Genomic DNA, 25,112 nt, shown 5'->3' with positions numbered 1-25,112 from the left:
CTTCACATATGACACCGTGCATTTGGAAATAGAACATTGGTCAACACTTGCGCTTGTGAACGAGACGAGACATTCATCACAGATTGCTTTAAACATGACTCCATGTGTGTGCGTCTCCTTGCCAGGCCATTTGTGCATGCGATTGTATTTGAAGCATGTTAAAAGTGCTGCACCCTGCCCACTGTTTGCCTTCCCCAGTCATCTGAGACCAGTGACTAATCAGCTGACGTGTCTGCCCAGGCGTGTCCATGCACTTGACCGGTCATGTCACTCATACACACAAAGCAGAACCACAACCATCAATCAATAAATACAGTCATCCTGCTCCACTAAGTTGTGGCGCTGTGCTGTCCCCATTAGCACAGACAATGAGTTGTCTCTTCTCATGGATCATGTGCATGTAATTGACTCTTAAGCAGTGCCTTAAGACAGAATAAAAAAAAAAAAACAGGAAGGGGGGGGAAAAAAAGATCATTGTGTCGGGAGATTTTCTGAAAGCCATTCGATTGGTGAAATCTGTGTGTGTGTGTGTGTGTGTGTGTGTTTGTGTGCTCTCACGCAAGACTGAGCAGGTGAGTACACACAAAGACTCTGCTCACTCACGCACGCACACGCCTATGTGACAATATAAAGTTTACATTTTGGCTCGCTGTGGTTGGCCAATGTGTGTTTGCATGTCAGTAGGTTTATCTGAATCGCGTCAAGCCAGCGTCAAATAATGATGATTTACTCGCTCTATTTCTCTATTTAACTTGTGTGTGTGTGTGTGTGCGTGTGTGCGTTCACCTCACCACTCCTCAGCTAAGAGTAAATAAGTGCAGGCATGCATTTTGGCTGCAAGGATAAGAAGACGTAACTCAGCCCTGTTTGCTCTGTAAATTTTTCCATATACTTAAAGCTCTTTAAAACACACGATGCACACACACACACACACACACACACACACACGTTCACATTATAGACTGGCGCTGTTATCTCCTGGCTCACGGCAGATGACTGCGTTTAAGGCAACACAAAGGGTCGACTCTTTTACTCTTATAATTTGACAGCGTGAACGAGCAGTTTGGGATTTAAAGTGAGTCACTATTTCCATCCTGGCTGCACAACGAAGGAGCAGCTCGCTCGCTGACACTCAGAGCAACGCGGGGATTCACGTGTACCGTGGATACAGTCGACATGAGCGGCGTTCAGGCACTGAGCTCAAGTCTCTGCTGGCAGATCCGTGATATTTGTTGCACCGATGGTTGAACATTGATTTAGAATGAACCCGCTGCTCAGACTTTGAGACCACGTCCAACGTCAGGACGTGGACTTTTTCTCCTTTTTTTGAAGTGCTTGGACACGTTTTGTTTGTTTTGTTGCGTTGACTCCTGCTGGCAGGTTATTCTGATCTGAACACACACTAAAGGAACTAAAGGATTCACGTTCTGTTTTTTGTTTTTTTTAACTATACATCCTCCCCGGGTTCATTTGTTGTGATTCTCCCTGCTAACTATGACACCGCTGAGCAGTTGTCAAAATCATTGAGTTCAGGTATTCCAATCGCTTCCATGGCAACAGGTGTATAAAATGTAGCACTCTGGCACCTTCTACAAGCATTTGTGAAATAATGAGTCACCCTCTGTGAATTCCAGCCCGGGACAGTGATAGGATGCCACCTGTGCAATAAGTCAAGCTGTGAAATGTGTGTGTGTGTGTGTGTGTGTGTGTGTGAAGGCCGTCAGATCCATCATTTTGGCAACATGGTGCATGTGACAGCTTTGAAAAAAATGGAAAAGGGCAAACTGATCTAAGAATATTTATTTATTAATGAACAAACGTGAAACATTTTAAAGAGGGAAGATCTGTTAAACGTTTGAGTTTAACGTTTCAGTCTCCCTCCCTGAATTATCTGTGTGGCCTCAGATTTTTAAAAGCTCATATATGGTTAGTATATTTCAAAGGTAATGAAATATCTGTGGCCGGCGAAGCGAAGCAGAGCTTTTTCCAATAGTCCTCTCCTGGTGCTGAAATGTGCAGATGCATCTATTGATCTGCTAAATATGAATGAGCTTTATTGATCTGCTCCTCGTCTTCATCAACAGTGAAGCCAGCCAGCGCTCGGGCGAGGAGAACAGAAAAAGAGGGAGCCGGCATTACCGGTCCGAGTGAGTATTCATGCACATCTCATTCATTCATTCATACAAGCATGTATAACTTATAACAGGGTCGAAGTTTGTTCCTCGTTAACTTTAACTGATTATCTTGATTTAATCAGTAACACAAAAGAGACCAAACAAAATGATAGTAAAACCAAACATGTCAACTTGTGTGGCGGACCACCTTGCCTCCAGCCTGCTATGCCAGCTGTGGCTTCCTTTCAGGTGTCACCTTCAGTCCTTATTATAGGGGCTGTTTAATTTAAGATGGGCGTCGTCCTTTCCTTTAGGATTCCTTCCATAAGAGCCTCGAAACAATCGTATTTTCCGACTCACACGGAGCAAAGAAATCAGCGATATGTGACAAAACTTTGAATGTTTAGTATTCTATCAAAAACCTCTTATGTTGCAACCGATTTTAAATATCAGCGAAGGTTGAGTGTGTGTGTGTTTAGCACTTGTTTATAGTTATATAGATCTATAGATGTTTCCCATCAATTATCAGAGAGATCATCCTCTGCTACTGTCATCCATAAAGATTTGGTCATTGTCAAAGGCTGCACCATCTTTTTCCAGCTTTCATTTCATCAACCATCTTTCACTTGGACTATTTTGTAAGTCAGTGTCACTGACCTTTGGCAGAGGGACGTGAAATCACTGAGAGTAAAGCAGCCGCCGTTTCCTTTCCAGGCAACAGCTGATAGCAGGGAATCAGCTCACAGATCAGTGACCTTAGTGTCTCAAGCTTGTGTGTGTGTGCGTGTGTGTGTGTGTGTGTGTGGCCTGTTTCATCAAATGCGGAGCGTGAAAGTTCTGATCAGGCAGTTTAACGTAAAGGTGTACAGAAAATCAGAAATGTTCTAGTTTATTTTCTGTTGTCATCAGAGCAAGTAGTGTGTGTATCCACACACACACACACACACACACACATGCAGCAGGAACAGAAATGCAACACACACAGTTTTTTTTATAAGTAGAGAGACACACAGGTTTTTGGGGAAGTGCTTCAGGCTGAGGATGAGGCTCTGCTTGTCAGCAGACCTCCCTGACATTGATTCCGTCGCCACGGGCCGTGTGTGTGTGTCTGTGTGTGTGTGTGTGTGTGTGTGTGTGTGTTCTTCTTATTGATTTATGTGCAGTTCATTCTAATCTGACAGCACATCCACTGATACTGAGCTAGTGGTGAGCACAATCTGAGGTGTGTATGAATGGCTCACTTCAATATGGGCAAATAAAGAATTTCTTACATCTCATGTTATCTGCATATGTAAAAATACATATGTTGCATTATTTTTGCTCACTTTGTTAGTTTAGATCCTAAAATAATAAATAAATAAACAAATAAACATATTGGAAAGTGTGTGCTCTTCATTCATGGCAAAATGAAGGCTTGCAGTTACACAGTTCAGCCGTTAGGGGGTACCAACGCACAAATGTGTCTTGTTTCACCACAAAAAATGCATCAAAATGAAGCTCCTGGATTTCATGAAAACTCCACGAGAGACATATCCAAAAGCACAAACGCACAGTGAATGCTGACACACATCAGTCAACACCCCCCCCCCCCCCCCCCCTTAAGTCACCAGAGAGGTGTGTGTTGCACGAGCCATCAGCCTGACATGTCTGTGTGTGTGTGTGTGTGTGTTTGATCTCCCTGTCGCTTGCCATGTGACCTCTGACCTCCAGTGGAGTGTGAGGGACATGACAAAGGTCACAGGTCATCAGAGCTTCCTGAACACAGATGCACACCCAGTAGCCGTCCCTTCTGGTCTTGACTGTCCACGCCTGCTGTCACCGGCAACGTGCTCGGTGCATGCAATCCTTGGGGAAGTGTGCTTTTGCAGAGTTCCCCTCCTCTTTCTTCCGTCCTGTATTGTTTTGCACGTCACTATTATTTCAACAGCCTGTCATTCCTCTTCACGGTTACAGAGACGGAGTCGCGTCTGCATGGTTGAATGTACAAATAACGAATCTACTTGTGGTTTCAGGAGTTTAGTTAGTTGCGCACACCCATTCTAAGTTAGCTGGCAGAAGAGTTTGCAAGTCCAGCGGGCTATTTTAGTCTGGAAGGATCCTGTCCATGTCACATGGTGCGGCTAATGGTTTCTATTTTCAAGATACAATGCTGCTTCAGTCTTTTGGTTTCATCAGCGGAAAGAGAGGGCAAGAGTGTGAGGGAGAGAGAGAGAGAGAGAGAGAGAGAGCAGCAAATGCAACATATGATCAGCACATGGGGATGTCGTAATTCTGAATTCATTAGCAGGACACACTGAAGGAATCAAACCCTTTCGAGGGAGGGAGAGAAGGGAGCCGGAGAAGGAACGAGAGAGTTAGAAGAGGAGGAAGAGGAACAGAGGGAGGGACGGAGGGAGAGAAAGGGAAGTCCCAAAAAAGACAGAGAGAGAGAGAGAGAGAGCGAAAAGTTAAAGAGCAGACACTACATGTGGATGTGGAGGGAATGATCTGGATATGGAGGGAGACAAATTCTCAGGTAAGGCAAATTTTCCGGAAACTGTCAGCCGGGATGAGCTAAAGCTTCCGAGTGGAGGACAAAGCGAGTTTTCAGGCTCTTCATTCAGCCTTTTCACTGTGATCGAGTGTCTATTCTGTAGAAGCATGCCTCTATTTTCCCCCTCTGTGGTATTTTCCACTCTCTCATTCTGCCCTGTTTGCTGACTGCATGTTTTCTTTGGGGTTTGGACCTGGAGCTGGGAGCTCTGCAGAGTTTGTGCAGCAGCTTTGCAGACCCGTTTAGATCCTATTCCTTTATTGGTTATTCGCCTGTTCCGTCTGTTTTACTGCCTGGTTTGTTCCCACCATCTTCACCCCCTCTCTGTCCCATTGTTTCCAGTTCAATGTCTTTGTCTTTTCAGGTTGCAGCTCAGCCAACTCTTTTCCAGTCCCCCCCCCCGTCTCAGTTTGTCTTTAAAGCATGTCCATAACTCAGGTTCACCGCATGGACGACAGCCAAAAAGAAACGTTCTGAAGGTCTGGCGACACAGAAACAGCCTTTAATTCTTAGACTTTGTTCTTCCTCTGCATTCTCCCATTCTACTTCAGTGTGAAAACAGGAAAGGGCTCTGTTTGAACAGCGCTTCTGTCTCCTCGTCTGAATCGCCCATCGTTCAGTTCGTTCAGCTCCTCCTTTAGCTAACAGGACAGAGAAAGCGCCGCTTACGTCTACTAGAGCACACAGATGGCAAATAGAGCTCCCTAATCCTTCTTATTCAACCGGATGTTAATCTCACTGGATGTGTGTGTGTGTGTGTGTGTGTGTCATACATTATGCTAAAGTCATTAGTGAGGCAATGCTGTCTGCATCTCTTAATTGTATGTTTAATGAGCTTTAGTGTGACTGTTAAAAAAACAACAACAACGCTGCCGTAGTGGAAATGCTGAAGAGCCTGCAGCGGCTCATGCATGTGTGTGTGTGTGACCTAGCATAACTTGTAGCACCTGTGTGAAATCTGGATGTAGGTGAGACCATTGACAAGTGTGTGTGTGTGTATGTGTGTTTCTCTAACACTGACCTCTCGTTTCCAGGCGCTTCCTCCAGGGACCTGTAACCAACACAGCAGGACATACTTCCCTTTTCTTTTGCTGGAGTATTTATGCATTCATGCACACATTCATATTCACTTTTGCATGTGTGTGTGTGTGTGTGATTGTTTGTTTTTGGTCACTTACCCATGTATTTGAATAGAATGAAAGCTGTGCCATGTTCACTTCTTCTTCTGTTCACTTCTGGGGTTGCTTTCTCGTGTGACTCAGCAGCGATGACGCTGCTAATCAGCCACAGTCAGATTATGAATAAAGGACCAAAGGGAAGGCATGTCCCGTTTGTTTGACTCAGAGCGACATCAGCGTCTGTATGACGAAGCCATAGTCAGACTTAGGTTTTTAAGAGTTCAGCGAAAGATGTCAGTCGATTCTCTACCATTGAGAGTTCCAGGAGGTCACGAGATCACGCCTGTTTGTCACCTCTGCCAAGGGGTCGATGTCTTCACCTGTCCCTGTTTGTTTGTTGGATTATTTGTAGGATTACACAAAAACTGTAGGATGCACTTCCACCAATATACAGATTCAAAGTCATTGAGTGGGAATTTGTGTATCGGTATAAAAATAGGGTTATGTCGGAACAGGAAATAAATCATATCATATGTTATATGTCATGTCCAAATACGCATTTGATTCAACCTACCCCGATTCGGTTCATCTGGGTTACAAAGCCTTTCAAATACTGTCATTTGTCTCTGTCTTGTTAAAAAGTGAACTGAAATATTCATTCATTCATTCCATATTATAAGTCATATGATGTCATATGCATCTTCACCACAAGGTGGTGGTGCTGAGTTGAGCAATCCAGAATACCCTTAACGTCAACCTCTCAGGTGTGAACGCTCAAAGCAACAAATATTCTATTTGGTTGCTTTATGTACTATTTTCTCCATCATAGTCCTTTTTTGTGTAAAATATGATGGACAATATGTTTCGAGGACATATTTCATTAAAGGAAACTGGCCCACGTTGCTTCCTGATGAGAAACGATTGGTGTTGGGAGTCGGGACGGTTGCCGTGGCTGACCAGAACAGTACGTGGGTAGCAGTGGAATCAACAAGGACCGCTATCACAATGCTGGCCTGTCGACACACTCCGCAGCTTCATTACCCGGTGGAGCGAGAGAGGTGGAAGAGAAGAAAGAAGGAGGGAGAAACCTACAGAGCGTCGTCTGTGATGGAGGACAGCTGCTCTCGCTATTTAGTGAGCCATTCCATCCACTGCATGAAAACACACACATGCAGGCAAACAGCATGTGTGACAGTCGATACACACACACACACACACACACACACACAGGCACAGCTCGCTGCAAAAGAAACCACCGACCAAAAGTAATTGAGGGGATATGCCAGTGTGTGTGTGTGTGTGTGTGTGTGTGTGTGTGTGTGTGTGTGTGTGTGGTCAGACAAGCCAAGTTTCCAACAGGTGCTGTATTTGATTAAAGTTAGCGGAGCCCGGCTCGGGGCTGCTGTTAAGCATCGGTTGGGGCAGCTGCTGTCGCTACAGCTGCGCGTATACTTTAGCCAAAGCTGCCTCATCATGTGATCTCTGGGGCCTCCTGAGGGGGTTTCATGGCTGCATTTGTGCCTGATCTTAGAGCGTGTGTGTGTGTGTGCGTGCGCATTCAGTCTTTAAATCATGGGACTGCTGGTGATCTTCATTGCAGTCCTCTGGAAAACGAAATGGTAAATTAACCACTGCTGATTCCCTCAGTTGAGCTGGAGATTCGCTCTTTTTGCCCCCCCCCCCTCCCCCCCTCACACACAGCTGGATAAATATTCCAGCTGTTTAGGGCTACAGCGAGTCTTTCTGTCCTTGGCGCGTCTTTTCTGACCTTCCGTCTCTCGTCTGCCACGGATTGTTCCTCTTCCTGTGACTCAGCTGTGATTTTACTACTTTTGACCTCAACAGAGCTTTTGTTGCTTTCAGATGAAGTCACCAAAGTTTCTAATAAAGACGGCTAAACGTGACACACGTCTCATTATTCAATGTAAAATTGCCATTTCTTGGTTTCCTCTTAACTTTGAGGAGCTAGTCTGTTAACGAACTGTTTAACATCTTCACAGAACTGTAGGCATCAAGTTGCCACCTGGAATCTCATCATAAGGGCTTTAATTTGACAGTTTTGCATTGATCAACCAAACTAGTTTCTTTAAGACTATTATCCTCGTAGAAATCAAGCTGCTTTTTATTCTCAGAGCTTAGCTGTAGTCCTGACTTGATCAGTAGAGGTGTATCCTTGCATCCCTCTTCCCGGTGTCGGGTTGATTAGCATTGAAGTCTTTCTCGGGGCATCTGTTCAGGCGGGGTCGCGGTGGAGGAGGCCGACTGGTGCCGAGGATCGCTGTCCTCTCATTGTCTTTGTGTATTCGCTCATGTCCAGATCGACCGCTGACATTTGCAACCTGCCATGGCGGCCTGGCAATCACTTATAGAAGTCATCCTCCTCTCTTCCCATTCTGCCCCTTGCCCCCCCCCCCATGAGGGCAGGACCCTCCTTTGGGTGGTGGTGGTCTCGGTTTCTTGAAGCATTAGGCGGCTGTTTCTGTCTCTCTTCATCCTCGTGCTTCAGTGCAACACAACACCAGCAGCTGTCTATTCAAATACACTTCAATACGCTAATGCACAGGAAGGCCCGACCCCCCCCCCCCCCCAAGGAGATTCATTATCTCAACTCAATCAACAGACAGAAAAAATATCTACATCTCTACACACATCCATTTTCTTTCTCTTGTCCGGGGTTGGGTTGTGGTATTTCAGAAGTCCCTCTCCCCACCAACACGTTCCCGCTCCTCCTGGGGGGGGGGAATCCTGAGGCATTCCCAGACTAGATGAGATATGTAATCCCTCCAGCGAGTTCTGGGTCTACCCTAGGTGCCTGGAAAACCTCCAATTGGATAGATCCAGCAGGCATCCTAGCCAGAAGCACCTCGACTGGCTCTCTACGGTGGAGCGGTGACTCCGCTGAGGATTATGGAACAAACTGATGTAGAAATCCTTCAAGCATCTCCTCGAGATTGAAATAGAATCCCAGAATAATACCGTCCATGTGTACTGTTACTACCGCATCATTTATTATCAGTTATGACAAGGGAGAATTTGGATTTCTAGAAGCAACCGTTACCCTGTCACAAGGATAGCTGCATGAGTCGGCCTCAAAGTTCACAGAGAGAGGAGTCATCGTTGTGGAATTCACACCATATTTAGACAAAAGGTATTATTTAACCTCTCACACAATCATTCAGCGGACCTTCCTAGCATCGCATTCTGCATCTGCTATGATATGAATGAAGACCGGGATGAAGAAGTCCCCCCCCCCCAGTGTGACAGTTGTTCCTGCAGACTGGATTAGTGCCGTCTGGGCTTGCTGAGGCTTGCAAGAATATGCGCTGGAAGGAAATTTGCTTTTCATCGACAGGGCTGGGTGGTGGGCTTTATTTGCTGTATTGTATTTGTGCATGCTTGTGTCCTCGCTTTAGCTCTCTCTCTCTCTCTCTCTCTCTCTCGCTCTCTCTCTCTCTCATTGTGTGTGTTTGAATATGAGTGTGTGCCAGCGAGAGAAGGAATCTGACAGACATGTGGTGTGCAGGAGTGTAAAGGGCGTGTCTGGAGCTGGGTTCTTCCCACGACTTCATCTTTATCTGTGTCTAGCTCGCAATACTTTGCAAGTATGCTAGGCTAGTGATATGCTACCACACATGCACACACACACACACACACACACACAATGGTGACATGTTTTATTTATAGGAGCAATGCTGACCCCTGCTGGAGAAAGTTGCAAAGTGGCAGCTTGTTGTGTGTGTGTGGGGGGGGGGGGGGGGGTAAAAGTTTCCTGTCAGAATACCAATCTACATTATGTCCTATCTTCATACAAGACAGCTCCTCAAAAAGCTTTCACCGACATAAAAAAATTAAATAACAAATCCATCTAGTCTTAGTTTCAACCAATTATGGGCACATTGGTTGAAACTGCAGATTACACATCCTTACACATCCAGAGTATTACATCAGGCAGGGTCTCTAGATTGTAGGGATGAAGGCCTACTTATTTTAAATCTCTCGCTCACATCTGTGTTTACATCTGTGCATAAATCAGCAAACCACTCTGGTTCCAATTTATACAACAAATTAGCAGTGAGATCACCATGAATGCAGGATCTCTGTCCGAACCACTCGATGCAAACTCACACGTGTGAAATCAACTGTTGAGGGTTTCTTTTTTTTCTCTCTCGCTCTCTCTCATCATATGCAGCCTGAATCTTTTATTATCATGTCTGGCATTTTCGGGGTTTTTTTTTGCCTTAGGTGTTGATGTCTCTAAAGACTTTTGATTTTTTTTTTTTTAAGAAAACACCGATGCCCCTCTCCAACCCTCCCCCACTCTGTCCCACACACAGGCCTCATTCACTCGGTCATTAAGTCATGAGGCAACGTATTTATTGATGTTTGCCTCTGCAGCGACCTGCTGTCCACCAGTGCAAGCTGCTCGTGACCATATTAGTCCACAGTTTGATTCTGTCTCACTTTAACTTTCACTGCTTCCACGGTGACTCCAGTTTTCATGGACACGTGTCTTTTTTCCAGTGTGGCTCTAAGCGAGTGTGTTCCTTCGTGTGCTCATAGGATGCTGATGTTGGCACATTTAGTAGAGCGAGGCTAAAAACAAAACTCGGAGTGTGTTTTATCAGTCGCCCAGAGCGCGTTAGTCATGAGATCAAGCCCACAGGAAGTGTGTTTGAAGGTAGCATGCATATAATTTGGCCTGCCCAGTAAAAAAAAAAAGAGACCTTTTACAGAAAGGAAACAGTCTTTTAGAGGACGGCTTTAGAATGGGAGGGAGGGATGGAAGGAAGCCGATGGGGTGGGTTGGGGGGGGGGGGGGGGGTGAGCTGGAGCAAGAGAGAGCGAGAGAGAGAGAGGGTAGGGGGTGGTTATCGATTGCTCATTCTGAGCTCTGGAAGTTGAGACGGAGGAGAAGAGAAAAATAACTTGCTGCTGTAAGAAAGAGGAGAGTCAGGGAGAGGGTTTGGATCAGTGAGCAGAACTCTTGCGTTTTCTTTTTTTTTTTTTTTTTTTTAACCCTCCCCGCCTCTCTCTTCCACGGGCTCCTAATTTGGGATTTGTTTAAAAGCAGGACTGAGCCCCAGGAAGACTTTTCCTTGCTGGGGGAAAGGGAATCCTGCTCCCTCTCTCTTGCATTATACAAGCCTGCACACACACACACACACACACACTTGCTTCCCAAAATGTCTGATTCCACTGTCAACGCTCACTTGGAAGGGATCATATCAGACTTTGAAGGTTAGTTGTTGTTTCTTCTACTTCTCTTGAGCTCTGCTGCCTTGTTGTTTCTCTGTGGAGCCAGGCGCTCCTTAACCCTGCCATGAGGACACTGGAGATGATCGTTTCCATATGTTTGATAGGATTCAAGCTGATCTGGGAAAAAAAATGGACAAGCGCGAAGGCTTTGCTGACGTCTGCGGTGGGCTTGGCATTTTGAAAGCGCTGGAAGTGTCGCTTCCCACTGCTCTTTGACTTTTGTTGAGCCGCATGCATTTGCTTTTGGAGGCCAGTCTGCGTTCGTTAGAAGTGATTTTGCCTCTAACCTGCATCGTAGAGAGGATTTGACGACATGCACTATATGTTGTGCTCTCAGGACACGGCGGGACGACCGCTGTGAAGGGAACGCCCACCCTCACGTTGACCCCTTTCCTTTTCATCTCTCTGCCCCCCTGGCCCAAAGATTCCCCATGTCATCCCTCTCCTCCCTCCTCGCCCTACGACCGTGCCTCCCACTTTTCCTCTCTCAACAACTTGTCCATCCTCGGCCTATCTCTGCTTGGCCTCGCTGAAGCTGGATGCGAGGTGGGAGGTGGAGATTGACGGGCTGACACCCCCCCCCCCCCCCAGCTCGTCTGTCCATCTGTCTCCTGTCTCTGACAAACGCTTAGCCATTAAGGACACATCTGCACTTGTCCGGAGCTGCTCCTCTGTCAACAGCAGTTTGCTCGCGGTATGCATGTCGAGTCGTCTCCGGTCTCTAAACAGCTGGCGCAGAGCAGAAAGGTAAGGGGTCTTCAGGAAAGAGAGGCGTTACCCGTGTCACTACAAGTCATGGCGTCCGACCTTCTTAACATAATGGTGTGTTGGGCTGATTATACCTTGGAGTCGCCACCATTCATCGAGAGTCCTGTGAGAAGACAGCAAGGGCCACACGCTGCACGGGTTTGAATCTCAGGGGCGACAAACTGAGAATCACAGCTGGGAAGTAAATGGATTTCTTGTTTTACGGTGACATATTAATTCCGGTTAAAACACAACTTTTGTTGTGTTACCCTGATGCTCCCTTTATTTTGTTTTCTACTTTAAAAACTATTGCCATTAATTAAAGATAAAGGCACGACCGTTACCATCAGGATGCCACGCAAGCCTTTTGATCAGCCCTTTTTATAAAGACATTGTGTAATAGAGTTTCATTGACCCCTCTGCATGCAACCTTTGCTGTTAATGCAACCCCCCCCCCCCCCTCAGGCATCAATTGAGAAATCATTTACCTTTCTGCTTTCATGTCGGTTGATCATTCAGCTCCTGGATCTCACGCTGTGTTCACATTTTGATGTAATGTTTTCTTCTATGGGTGCATTTCTTTTCTTTTTTAGACAAACCGCTCTGCTCATAATAATCCAAATTCTCTGATTAGGTTTTGATGATCACACAGCGGCTACAAAGCAAAATCAATAAAACACCAATATGAATAAGAGTCAATTTGTAAATGAAAGTAAGGACGTTTTTTTGCAGTGTCACTGTTGCCTCCTGCCAGTGACGTCGGCGGTCTGGGAGAGGCAGCTGACAGGATGTTTCTTGTCCATGAGGTTGATGACCTCATCTGTGACTTCACCCCCCCCCCATACTGATTCAGATCAGTGACCACGCCACCAGGCCTTCCTTCTGCGCCACATAATGAGCACACATTCGGTTTCTGGAGTCCGCTGTGTGTTCTCAACTTTAAAATATTTGTTGGACATTTAATAACTTACAATCCCTCCTCTGTATGCAGCTGATGTTTATTCCTATCTCAAGTATTTATGTTAAATGCATCCCGTGGCATCTCAGGAGATAGATCGTGGCCACCTATTGGATGAGCTGTTGTTCAGTCCCAGGTATTAACGGAGACGGAGGCGCTATAAAAAGTACAGTTAATTTACAATTTACTGGTCTAGTGAGAGGAAATTCCAAGGAAGTGGATTTCTGTGTTGGGTGACAATGGCGGGGGGGCAGTGGAGAAGTGGATCTGAACACAGCTGGGTCTGGATGCATGGCCCCCCAGTAGCCCAAAACATGAACAGTCGACAAAGCCTAAAGATCCTACTGTAGGAACGTGACTTATTGATCACTAAGTATTGAAGATTATTATGATGCCTGAACTTGGTGTAGAAATGCTGTTAGTGTCAGAGAGGCTGTCATTTAAAAAAAGAATGAAATTCATAGCTGCTTCTTTATCAGAATATTCTCTGAAAGGGTCAGATTAAGGTCAGATTAAGGTCAGATTAAGAACTCATCAGGACAACAACTTTGGGAATATTTCACTGCAGCTCATTTTGCACTCATGAGCCTGAACGTGGCTAATGCACTGTTAAGAGCAACCATTAAACTCCAGTCTTGTGACGAAACCTCAACAAGGAGCCTCATTGATGGAACATGTGTGTGTTGGCGGGAGGAACTTTCCCGTGACAGAGATTGATGACAGCTGTCCTCTGTGTCTCCACGCTTATCAGCACTATCAGAGCGTCCTGCAAGCTTTGATTTAAGGGCCAAATGCTGAGATTTAAGTGTTTCCAATGCAACATTTGGACTCTCAGAGCCTTTTTAGCCTACTCAGCAATGTAGAACCTGCATTGTGAGAGTTTTTGAACATGATGGACTTTGGTTTACAGTGCTCAACATGTCACACTTGTTTTTTTGTGATTGTGCAATTCTCGTTAGATACTGCAGAATCCACTTGACAAGCGACTGCTGGTGAAAATGTTGCAAGTGGGGCGGGCGAGTGAGACTGAAACTCATGCAGCTGTGGGAGAGTGAACGGGAAGCAGGGAGGGTGATTGGGAGAGAAACATCTATTGCTGTTCTACATTCATGCCTCATTTCATTGGAATCCACCTTTGGCAGCGGCAGCAACGGAGCTGTCACACAGTTAAAGTGAAAAGTCTATTGTATTGAAATGCATTATGTTTTTTATGACACTTGGAGGAAGAGCTTTGGGTGTGTTTCAGCAGTGAAGCAATTTGCTGTGGATCCACATCAAAGGATTTACAGGATTGTCTTAGTTTTTCAACTTTTTAACATTGACTTTCTTTTAGCATAAAATGTTTAACAGATTTAATACACTTTGTTGTGGAGTGGGGGAAAGTAACCCTTGTTGTTAACCCTTGGTCAAGTAATAAGGAAGTAACCCTTGAACTCCGGACGGCCTCCAGACAAAGTGTGTTCCGTTGTGTTTACGAGGCATTTTGATGCGTGTCTCGGTGGATTCTGGATTAATCCCTTCATTCGAATTCTTGAAGTCGAGATGATTAGGATTATGTAAATACATAATAAAGAACCAGACCAGACCGGAGAGCAGTTAATCCGTTTCTTTTTTTATGGTACTACGATTCAGATTGTGTTGATCATTCAGATTACAGGTCGTGGTTTATGATGGAGCCTGTCCAAGATGGCTACGGGAGAGAGGCGGGGCACACCCCAGATGAGTCGCCACATCATCGCAGGGCCACACATAGACAGACAAACATTCACGCTCACACCTACGGACGATTTAATGTGTCCGATTCACCGTGTTTCTGGAAGTGAGAGGAAGGCCGGGGAACCAGGAGAGGACAAACTCCACGCAGAAATGGCCCAGGTGCAATCAAATCCGGGGGCCTTCTTCTTGCTGTGAGGCAATAGTGCTGCCCACGGTTCCATCATGCTGCCCAGATTTTGGATGTATTAAATTAATTTAATTAAAATGGACGGCTGGGCCTTGCTGGGTGTTTGCTCGCTCTGAAACCAGGCTGGATTTCAGGAAGATCTTGCTCTAGACACTTTGGAGAGTGTGCTCTGTGGCTCTTGAGGTGGTCGTAATAAAGCAAAGTATTTATCTCTTCACAACAGGAGACAAAATATAACACTGCATCGTGTTTGACCCGACCATCTCTTCTGCTGTCATGCTCAGGCAGGCGTGGAGAATGTCTATTTAGTGCAAATCCAGTAACACGGCGCTTCGCTGGCAAGCAGAGCAGCAGCGTCGTCTTTTGGACGCCTTGATCAGGTTTCAGAAAGTTTTCATCGAGAAAAAAAAACAATTTTGCTTGGCAATTTCTTCCTTATATGGAAGTTCAGTTTGCTAGCCAGTTTTAAAGTATATCATTAGTCTAAAATGCATGGGCATCCAGAATCTTCAGGAGAGGGAGAGAGAGAGTGCTGATAAAGAGAGCTAAGGACAGAGCAGTGGACATTTTGTTTATATTTGTGGTCATTAGCATTATCTTGGTTGAAAAGGCTGTGATTATAGTTTTCTGCTTAGAACAGCATGCAAGATATTACCTCAAATGGTTTTGTCCTTGCTTTTAAGCGTGCACACACACACGCGTGCGCACGCACAGTCACACACACACACACACACGCGCGCGCACGCACCTAGTCACACACACACACACACGCGCACGCACACAGTCACACACACACACACACAGAGAGAAAGAGAAAGTCCTGTTTCCATCACTTTTAGGAACATTGCATAGACTCCCTTTTGATTTTGGGAAACACCCACTCCTTAACCTACTTTCCTAATTTGATCCCTCATCCTGACCTGAGCCGGGCCTTTCCCTGCCGAGTTTAGTCAGAGCAAGGTAACTGTGACCGTATTTACGCTGACATTGTGGTAGCGTGGCAACAAAAAAACCGCCACACCTCTTTTATTTACATAAAACACAATGCCACACACACACACACACACCCAACAACAACATGGCGGGACACTGATTGATTTCACCCTATGCTTGGAAGGCAGGACACAGTTTTATTGGCCTTTTGCAGGCTTTTTCTATTTTATTTTGCACCGAAAGTTCCTGTATTTAAAAAGATGAAGCCCACACTGATAGCCGCAGCAAACGGGCTGCTCCATTAGTGGTTGATGCCTTGTTCTTGTTGTAAAGAAAACTCCACAGTTCTCTTCACTTTCAACACTGCGCCCAGTGAATTTGACTTATGGCTTCATTGTGACTTACACATCTTCCAACGATTATCTCTCCCACTTAAACAAAAGCAGAACACACTGAAAACACACATTAAAAAAAAAAAAAAATCACATTATTTGTTATGATCACCTCAAAGAGCACTTTCAGGGAGATAAAACGATCTCTGGTGCGTACCCTATATGCATACAAAGCCAGGGGGCTTTAATCTAAGTCTCAGTGTTTTCGTCGTTGCCTATAACTTATGGCATCATTTTCTATGAAGGCGTGCCAGAATTGCCACATGCAGTTAAGATGCAGAAATGTATGCTTATGGTTTTCTGTATTCCAGAGGAATTACTGAGGCCAACCAGCCTGCAAACATTAGAAGACCCATAGGGCGCAGCATTTACAGGGAAAGAGTCCAACAGATGATACATACCATATACATACCCCCCCCCCCCCCCCACACACACACACACACATCTATGGCTCTGCTGCTCGAGGCCTGTTGTTGTGTTTCCATCATCCTGATTCCTGAAGTATTTATTTATGGATGAGCCTTGATTAGTCATTTGACACTGACCATTCCCCTCAGTTTACTATTTCATCTGGGTCTATGATGACTGGGACATACATTTATACCTCAGCCACTTCTGTTTGTGGTCGACCTCCTTGATTTATCACCGTGGTTCCCGTCGATCTATGGATTACCCAGAAAAGACTGGCTCTTGTTGTGGGCGAAGGGACGCGCTATTAATTAGAACAGGTGGTGGTGGGGGGGGGGGCGTAGTTTGATAATCGTCACAACAGGTGTGCGAAGTGACTTGAGGACGTAAGATATCAACTTCAGCAGCTTTATCCAGCCACAGAGGTAGATAGAAGTGTCTTATCTGACGGGGATATAGATTTAAAGGTTTATTTTTGGACAACTGGATTATAAATTAGCACCATGCTGTCGAGCTACGTGAGGCGTATAAAATCCGGTAAGACAAAACTGAGATGATTTTTATTTGTTTATTTTTTTTGCTAATTATGGCAAAGCAGGTTTCTATATAGAAGCGTTGCCTTGTCTGTTAAAGGTATTTTAAAAGTTTAAAATTATTTTTTCCTCAACATTTTCTTTGTTCGGTGTCCTTCATGTATCATCATGTATATGTGGTCAGTCAATTGTCAGTCAATTTGTTTTCAAGGAATGATTTGGGGATTAATGTGCACCTTTTTTTTTTAAAGGAAATACTAAAAATTAAAGTGTAAGTTAATTAATCACAAATTATGAATATATTGTAGTAATTTAGTGTGAAATAAAAGCTCTGAAATTATCTAATGGTACATAAAACCAGGACTTGGCAGATGGGTCGTATCTTGACGCTTAAATTTATCAATGTTTTGAGCTCCTGTCAGCTCCTGTGGAAGCATTGAAAGGAGTTTCACAAACTGTTGTGTTGTGCGTTGATGGACAGTCTTTTATATTTTTACTTTGCTAAGTATACAGCTGGTTAAATCGTCTCCCTTTGCTGGTAAAACTATTCAACCAACACTGGTGAAACCTGGACATTTCTGACCATTGGTTTCAGGTGCTGGTTTGAGTTGCTGCTTGCTTTTACTGCGCGTCTGACTTCCTTTGACCCAAAATAAACTTTCATACAGGACCACCGCTTCGGGCTCCTCTGTTATCTGATCTGGTTTATATGTTTCCCTTGTTATATTGCATCTTTACTAAATTATCACATTTAAATGTCATGCGGATACTGGTTCTGCAACTGGTTGAGGTTCTCTCTTACTTACTAACCACATCTGTTTTGTGTTTTTCAGCACTGAAAAGGTCATTTGAGGTGGAAGAAACGGAACCATCCACGCATCCGTCTCCTTTGACTCGTCGTACCACTAACCCCCTCCGCTCATCCACCTCTTCAACATCCAGCCAGCGAAGCTTCGACCTCAGCTCTCGCAATTCTGACTACTCCTCCTCCAGATCTTCCCCCTCTGAGTCCTCCAATCCACGTTCCCCAAAGAGCGGCATGAGGCGCCTCGAGTTATCAGGGGGGCGAAACCTAGACGCGGCCCCTTCCCGCCGCACGGAAATCTCCATTGAGGTCTCCTCAAAGCAGGTTGACAACTCACCCAGTGCTGGCATCGCCCGCTTTGGTCTCAAACGGCCTGAGGTCAGCCTTAGCAATAGAAGTACTCCAATGGAGAGCTCCACAAACAGACGGGCAGAGCTCAGCATGACGCGACCCAGCGAGCCTCCTGCTCCTCCTCGGAGGATGGACGCCCAGCTGTCCTCAGCTCCTGTGTCCAGGATCCCTGAGCTCCCTCAGAGAAGGGCAGAGCCCCCGTCACCAATCCTTTGCCAGGTTGAAGGGCCCTCCAGGAGGCCTGAGATGCCCATCTTCAGACAGCCAGAAGGTTTGGTGACGGGCGGCGCTGTGGAGAACAACATCCACCCACCTCCTCCACCAAGTGCTCCTCTGCCTTCCCTGGCAGAGCCACGGGAGGAGAGGGTGCAGTCCCCTGTCACGGAGCTGCCCACCACAGGCCGACCGACAGACCGTGAGTACAGCCAGTTCAGTTTCTGCTGTGGGCTTTGTTGGGAATGAATTTAAGGAGGCATTTTATCCTGTTTACAACTTTTGTTTTAAGTATCGCCTGACTGTCCACGTTTTGGATATATTTCCTTCCACCATTCCGAAATCCAATTACTGAGAAATTATATCTGATTCTGATTCCTTGCTGTTGTTGAGTTTCTCTTCTCTGTTTACAACCATTTCATTCTAACCTAATTTAGCTCCAAACTCGTGGGTTTGTTCAGACAATTAAGCTCATGTATTTTCACCAACGGATCCATAGACCAGATTTCAGTGTATTTCTACCTTGACTCGTGCATGTTTTTGTTTTGTTTTTTAAACTGCTATGACACCAGTGCACTGAAACTTTCGTTAAATCTGATTACGAACTGGAGCTCAGTAATTCAGTACAACAGAAATCTGAACTTGAACTGATTTTTATTTCATATTTATTCGGGATTTCTTTTCCATTCCAACTTTGAGGCCCTTCAGTATAGCTGTCAATAATAAATAGGCTTGAGTCCTTGACAGCTTGTCAGTTTCGACTGTGAATGTAGGTCAGAGGGTGATGATGAGTCACAGTGCTGCTCCCAGCATGGCAGTAAAAAGCTCAGACATGCAGGAGGAGAACTCACTTGGACTTTAATCAATCATTGTAAATATTCAGATGTGTTTTAAGAGGACATTTAATGTCATTAACGTCATTTTATTAGTCATTATCAAGTGGCGTGGCAAGTTCTGTAACTGCTTTGACTTTTGTGTGTGATCATGCATCGCTACCTCACTACCTGTCAGTCGGATGATTTAGATGAATGGAAGATCTGTTCTGGACAACACAGTCCTTAATTTACAGCTTCTGCTGGCAGGCTATGCCCTGTGTTATTTCGTTGAAGCGAAACTTTCTGAAACACAAAATTTGGAAATATTAATTATCTTTTTTTTTATTATGCAGTTGCTAAAAAATCTCTACTTTCAGGTTGTTAGTACTGCGTTCTCATGTGTGTGTGATTTACATACAGCTGAGCCTATGGGTCTATCTGACTGCTTGGCTAGTATCCAGGCGTAGGCGGCAGGGAGGCGATGCATTCCAAATCTGTGGGTCATAAAACATAAAAATAGAGCCTCTGGTTTCCACTTTTTGCTGTTTTATTTCTTTTGTACCCACTTGAGGATTTTTTTCCTTTTTTGTTTTGCTTGGATGCTTCCTATGGTTGACTATAGGTGCCACATTATTGCTGAATTATTTAGTAAATAAGTAAAGTAAAGCACCTTACCGTATATCTGATTTGTGGCTCAAGAAAGGAGAAGCGAGAGAATTAATTCCAGCTTCTGCCACATTGGACTCAGATTACCGCCTTCCTGCTCCAGCATATATGCAGAGGGAGGTCCTGTTTGGAGGAAAAAAGGTTGGGAAGAAGCGAGGAGCAGATGGGAGGTGTAGAAAGGCGTGAGAGAAGAAAAATGTAAAGCAACACAATGTGTGCAAGGGACTGACTTCCTGTAATGTCTGTCTGCGAGGAGAAAACAAAATAAGAAAAGCTCACTTAGACTTCAAGACGTTGAACTTCACCACAAGGCTCAGACGACGTGCCCAAAATAGAATTTTCTTTCCATGTCCTCAACATGTGCGTAAAATGGATTGGGATGATACATTATTTTTGCATGATTGTTTTCCATATTTTGCTCTGTTTACTTGTGTATTTAATGGGATATTATCGGAGCATCAAGAAGAATGTCTCGCCCAGGGGAGAGTGATGGATGATCATAAGCTGGTTGTTTTTGTGGCAGCTGTAAAGTACAAGGTGGCGTAATGACACGCTGTTTAGTTTGATTTGTCTGTAACGATGAGCAGCTGTATCCGGTCTTGTGGTGTGTCAACAGGATGTGATGAAAAGTCTATGGACACACTTAATTCCGTACAATCTTCTTCTTAGTTTTCTGTCGCCTCCCAGAATCCTGATTTTTGTTGTCTTGATTGCTGCAATGCATTTACAGAATCCGGTTTATGCAGGAACAAGTGGTTTAGATTTGGTTTTTTTAATGTCATTATGTTTACTTTAATAATCTAAAACAAGAGTAGTTCAAAATACATCCAATCGATGGCTTAATCAGCAATAAAAACGTGTAGTTTATTTTCTGTGTTCATAAATGAATCCAGTTTCCTTTGCTGAATTAATCCTGAAAGTGAAGGTTTGATTCTCTGCATGTCTCATCATAATGCTCGAGTAATTTAATAATGTGCAGAAGAAACCTTTCTGCACTTTAATCACAATAACTGATCGAGTTGCATTTCAAATGTTGAAGTACAACACGAACAAAGACGAGCTTTCTTTTCCTTTTTGTTCTCTTCATTTGATCCATTGGGAACTTTTCTCTGGGTTTAGGCATATTTCTTTTTTATTTCATTACTGTGTTTATGAGTTTTCTTGTCGGTTAACATTTATGGATCCCAGCCAGCCTGGCTTTCAAAGGTCACAGATTGAAATCCAGGCTGTATTGTCAAGTTGTCATGGAACTGTTGGGTTGAGGTGCAATGATGTTAAATTGGCTTGGCAGAGGGTTAAAAAGCAATGTAGAAAAGCTTCTTGCAGTGTGGTGCCTCCTCCCCACATGATGGCGCCTCAGGCAGCATCTTAATCTGTATATAGAGGCTAGAGCACAAGTTTTAGGTAGAAATAAGGTCGGTCCAGCAGATTTCTCCATTTCTCTCCACCTGTTTGTTATCAGCATTTAGATATTGTCTTTATTTTCCTCCAAACAAAAACCCCCCCATCAGCGCCTGTTTGTTGGATCGTGTTCGGACGTGACTCCGGATCACTCGAGAGAAAACTTGTATTTGTACGTCCTTCAAACTGTCTGCAGCGGGTGTGATGACTCATTATCTTATGATCTGCTGGGTCCTGTGCTGATCTATTGAGTACTGCCTTCATTTCACCGCACTAAAACACTATTCATTGCTTTCACTGAAAAATAAAGGCCTATTGATGGTCCTGCTTGGATTTGGCAAGAAACGGTCCCAGGACTTGTGAATGTCACATGGCATGGAACGTGTTCCTGCTTAGAAAGGGGGGGGGGGGGGGGGGGTCTGTATGAAATGTGTTTTACCATCATATGAGGCGAGTTTAGGTTCAGAATTACACACGTATATACACAAGTAACAAAATGCAGTTTAGCATCTAAATGTCAGTTTAATTCCAAGACAGAAATATACAGGCAAAAAATATTTACAGATATGTTGCACACATTTGATGCCTAATTACATATATCTAGATGTAATATGGGTTTCTATGGATGGATCACAGCATGGAAATTCTCCAGCTTTCAGTGGGCTCTTATTTTTTGCCAATACCACATCTTCCTACCAACTTTCAGTCAATCAGACCTGAAGACAAACACATAACACACTGGAATCCTGAGTTGACCTTTAATCACAAGCATCATTTGATGACCACTCTTAAGAACATTTATGATTTAAATAAAAGCACACAGCAGATCAGCCTCATGCACCTCATCTCTGCCTTGAGATGAGGTGTGGGGTGGGGTTGGGGGGGGTGTAAGAGCGTGAGATTGAGATTTGTGATAGCTTGTGATTTGATGTGGGGGAGGCCGAAACGTATGGATGTTACAGCCTTGCCCTCTCCCTGCCCCACAGTGACATGGAGCTGAAATTAAAAACAACTGACAGGAATAGAAACAAAGCATTAAAAAACAATCGTTGCAAAATTCATCATGATAAAAAAATAAAATGAATGTAGGAATCATATTTACACTTGACTGGGATTGTAAATGCATGGTCAAAATCAGTTTATTAGATCTACGTTCGTTGTTTAATGGAATCCTGATTTTCCCATTTAACGCAATTTGTCATTAAAACATTGAATTTGCTTCAACTTTTTTTCTGATTTCGGTTTTGACATTTCAGAAATATTAAATTCTGCGCAGTCTTCGTATGAACGTGTGCTTCCAGTCGATCCATGATTTCATTGTCATCGCACCATTTTAGAGGATATCTGGGAACTCTGGTCTCCCTATTCTCTTATGCACTCGTAAGAAAAATGGTTAAAAGCACAATAATAATAATTAAGATGATTGTTACAAGACTGCCTGCCAACCAAACACAGAGACCACACTTTGGTGAGCTATTGAGTTCCCCTGCGTCGTTTTCCGTGTAGATTTCTGGTCTGTAGATTTCTGGTCTGTAGATTTCTGGTCTGTAGATTTCTGGTCTGTAGATTTCTGGTCTGTAAATTTCTGGTCTGAAGTGGTTTTGTTGTCTGGAGCTTCCTGGTCTGGAGTTATCTGATCGTCTGTTTTCTGGTTTGTTGTCGCGCTGGTTCTGGGAGTGTTTTTCCTCCATCACAATAAACAGCAGCAATCCGAGACAAGCGAGGTTGCCCCACTTGTTCCCGATGTCGTTGACATCCGCGTGACTTCCATATCTGTGTCTGAGAGAAACCAGTGGCAGTTGATTGTTTCTCATTGAAAACTCTCGGATTCGTCTCAACAGGTTAATGGAGACCTGGTAGGTGTGGACCGGGTCATAAGTCGTTCCCTGATGTTCAGATACAGTATAATGCTGTGTCATATATACTTGGTCGAGCCTCTGCTCCCAGACTCTCATGATGATCCGGTCTCTGTTGTCTCCCACGTACCCTCTTGGGGGACTGACAACATAATCTGGAAGATCAACTGATGTCTCTTGATTTAGGTTACCAACAGTGAAATACCGGTATCCCCGGGGCGGGGGGTCCAAAATCCTCTCAAAATTCCCGTAATGATGTGAACCATAATCCGTGTTGGGGTCAAAGGTCATCCGCATCATATTATTGTTGTTGTCGATTTCAACCGTGTTGGCAAACCAGTGGAGCAGTATCAGGCTGTGTTTGGGTACAGATTTTCCAAAATCAATATCCTTCAAATCCTTGATTGAGTCGAGCTTTTTTACCGCAGACGCCGAGGTCAGGAGGAGGAACAGAAGGGCACAGCAATCGGTGACTCCACCCAACGCCTTCATCGTCCTGTAGAGATCATTCAGAGGTTATTGCCCCCATCTGTACTGTTCTCAGTGCTTGTTTGCAACTAGAGGGGTAATTGTTAATTTTAACTATTAGAGAATACATTGATGTTTTTGTTAGTTTGGATTAGTTTTATTCTTTGCTTTTGTCTTTGTGGAGGTACGCCTGCAATTACGAGTGACTTCTGTCGTGCTGTCTGTCATGCTGTTGCTTCAGGAGTGAAGTAATTACTAAATGTTCAGAGCATCAAGGAGCCTTAGTCCTAAGGGACAAGAACTCAGAAAGAAAATACCACAGAATGATACGAATATGAGAAGCTCAAATTGATCTCAGGAGATGAGAACAGCTAAGCCACAAATATTTCCTGTGGGAGCTCTTTAGTCATTATCTCGTTCAGCAGCTTATGTTAAATAATGTTTTTGTCTACTCTTGCGCTGTCTCTCTTTGTTTTTGACTCCCCCCCCCAGTTTGTCCTTGTCTTTATCTCTCCCGCTCAGTCAGTGTCGCCGTCTTTCTACCGCTCTCTCCTTCTCAACCCAACCGGTCAAGGCCGATGGCCGCTCACTATGAGACTAATAGTGGGCTAAGGACTTTCAACAGAAACAAGACCGCAAGAGCTTTTTTGAAACGCTCCACTTAGACAGGATGTTTGACTGTACTTGTACTGTAATACATACTGCGGTTTGACTGTACTTGTACTGTAACATTCTATCTAATAAATATATTCAGATGAGATAACTTTCTGTTATGATCTGCCGCTATATACGTAATATGGAATTGAATTAACATGACTCAGCATATTTCTATGGACACACATTGTGCGGAAGTATTGATCAAAATAATCAGCATGAACAAGACCAGAGACCAACACACAGCTCCTCACTAACAATATGTGCAGTAAACAAGCTATCTTAAGACTCCTGTTTCAGATGAGGATATCGCCCTACAGTGTTTGAGAGTCAGGCAGAGACTCGATGAATTTAACAACATTAACAAATTATGCAAATCAAGTAGTGATCAGAACGTCAGCGCTCACCTGCGTCTGTCTGCTGCTTCCGTGTATCTGATGTCTCTGTCTTGTGATGTTTGTTTTATAGGAGTGGTTGTAGTTCGGTTTCTGTTTCCTGGAAGTGAAACGCACACACACACTCTGCTGGTGAATACAGGAAACTCGATCTGTCATGAAAAGAATAGTTCAGCTATTTGTTGGTTGGTATCTGATCTCTGTTTCTGAGGAGATGGTTTTCATTTCATTTCAGTGATAATACATTTGTTTGGATTAAAACCTTTGTATCTGTTGTATTTTCACTCCTGACTCCTGACTTTCGGTCAATCGCATGAAACTGACAGTAGTGTTGGCAGTGGGCTGAATCAACTAATAGAAGAATGGAGGTAGATTTGTTTTGTTAGATGATTGTGAAATCAAATTGTAAAGGAAAAGCATCCTGCAGGAAACTTTCTGTTGTTGCGTCTGTACTTAATATATATATATTGCAAATTAATACATGAGAACATAACAAATCACAGAAATTTAAAATCAAAGTGCACGCATGTTTGTGCTTTGTCATTTTAGTAGATATATTAATCATAATGGGGAATTTACCACATTAATGGTAC

At 44.2% G+C, this 25,112-nt stretch overlaps 2 protein-coding genes and 1 long non-coding RNA gene across 3 annotated transcripts in view; 1 reads left to right on the top strand and 2 right to left on the bottom strand.

The window, feature by feature from the left end:
• Positions 1 to 4,362: 4,362 nt before the first annotated feature.
• LOC137905952 (neuronal-specific septin-3-like) overlaps positions 4,363 to 25,112 on the top strand; it is a 38,442-nt gene continuing 17,692 nt past the window's right edge. The window contains exons 1-2 of the mRNA XM_068750237.1: positions 4,363 to 4,629; positions 17,729 to 18,466. Coding sequence (XP_068606338.1) covers positions 4,608 to 4,629; positions 17,729 to 18,466 — 760 coding nt within the window. The 5' untranslated portion in view covers positions 4,363 to 4,607. The remainder of the gene's footprint in view (positions 4,630 to 17,728; positions 18,467 to 25,112) is intronic.
• LOC137905283 (uncharacterized) lies at positions 19,278 to 19,834 on the bottom strand. The gene is made up of 3 exons (XR_011105853.1): positions 19,755 to 19,834; positions 19,498 to 19,573; positions 19,278 to 19,382 (listed from the first exon to the last, which is right to left on the bottom strand). It is a non-coding gene; the product is annotated as an uncharacterized lncRNA (long non-coding RNA).
• On the bottom strand, positions 21,583 to 24,540 carry LOC137905953 (uncharacterized). The gene is made up of 2 exons (XM_068750238.1): positions 24,532 to 24,540; positions 21,583 to 23,498 (listed from the first exon to the last, which is right to left on the bottom strand). Exon 2 carries the CDS (start codon positions 23,492 to 23,494, stop codon positions 22,517 to 22,519), a length of 978 nt encoding a protein of 325 aa, XP_068606339.1. The 5' UTR covers positions 23,495 to 23,498; positions 24,532 to 24,540; the 3' UTR covers positions 21,583 to 22,516.

The sequence above is a fragment of the Brachionichthys hirsutus genome, chromosome 16 (genome assembly GCF_040956055.1).
Source record: "Brachionichthys hirsutus isolate HB-005 chromosome 16, CSIRO-AGI_Bhir_v1, whole genome shotgun sequence".
NCBI lineage: Eukaryota > Metazoa > Chordata > Actinopteri > Lophiiformes > Brachionichthyidae > Brachionichthys > Brachionichthys hirsutus.
This window is presented reverse-complemented; position numbering and strand designations above follow the sequence as displayed.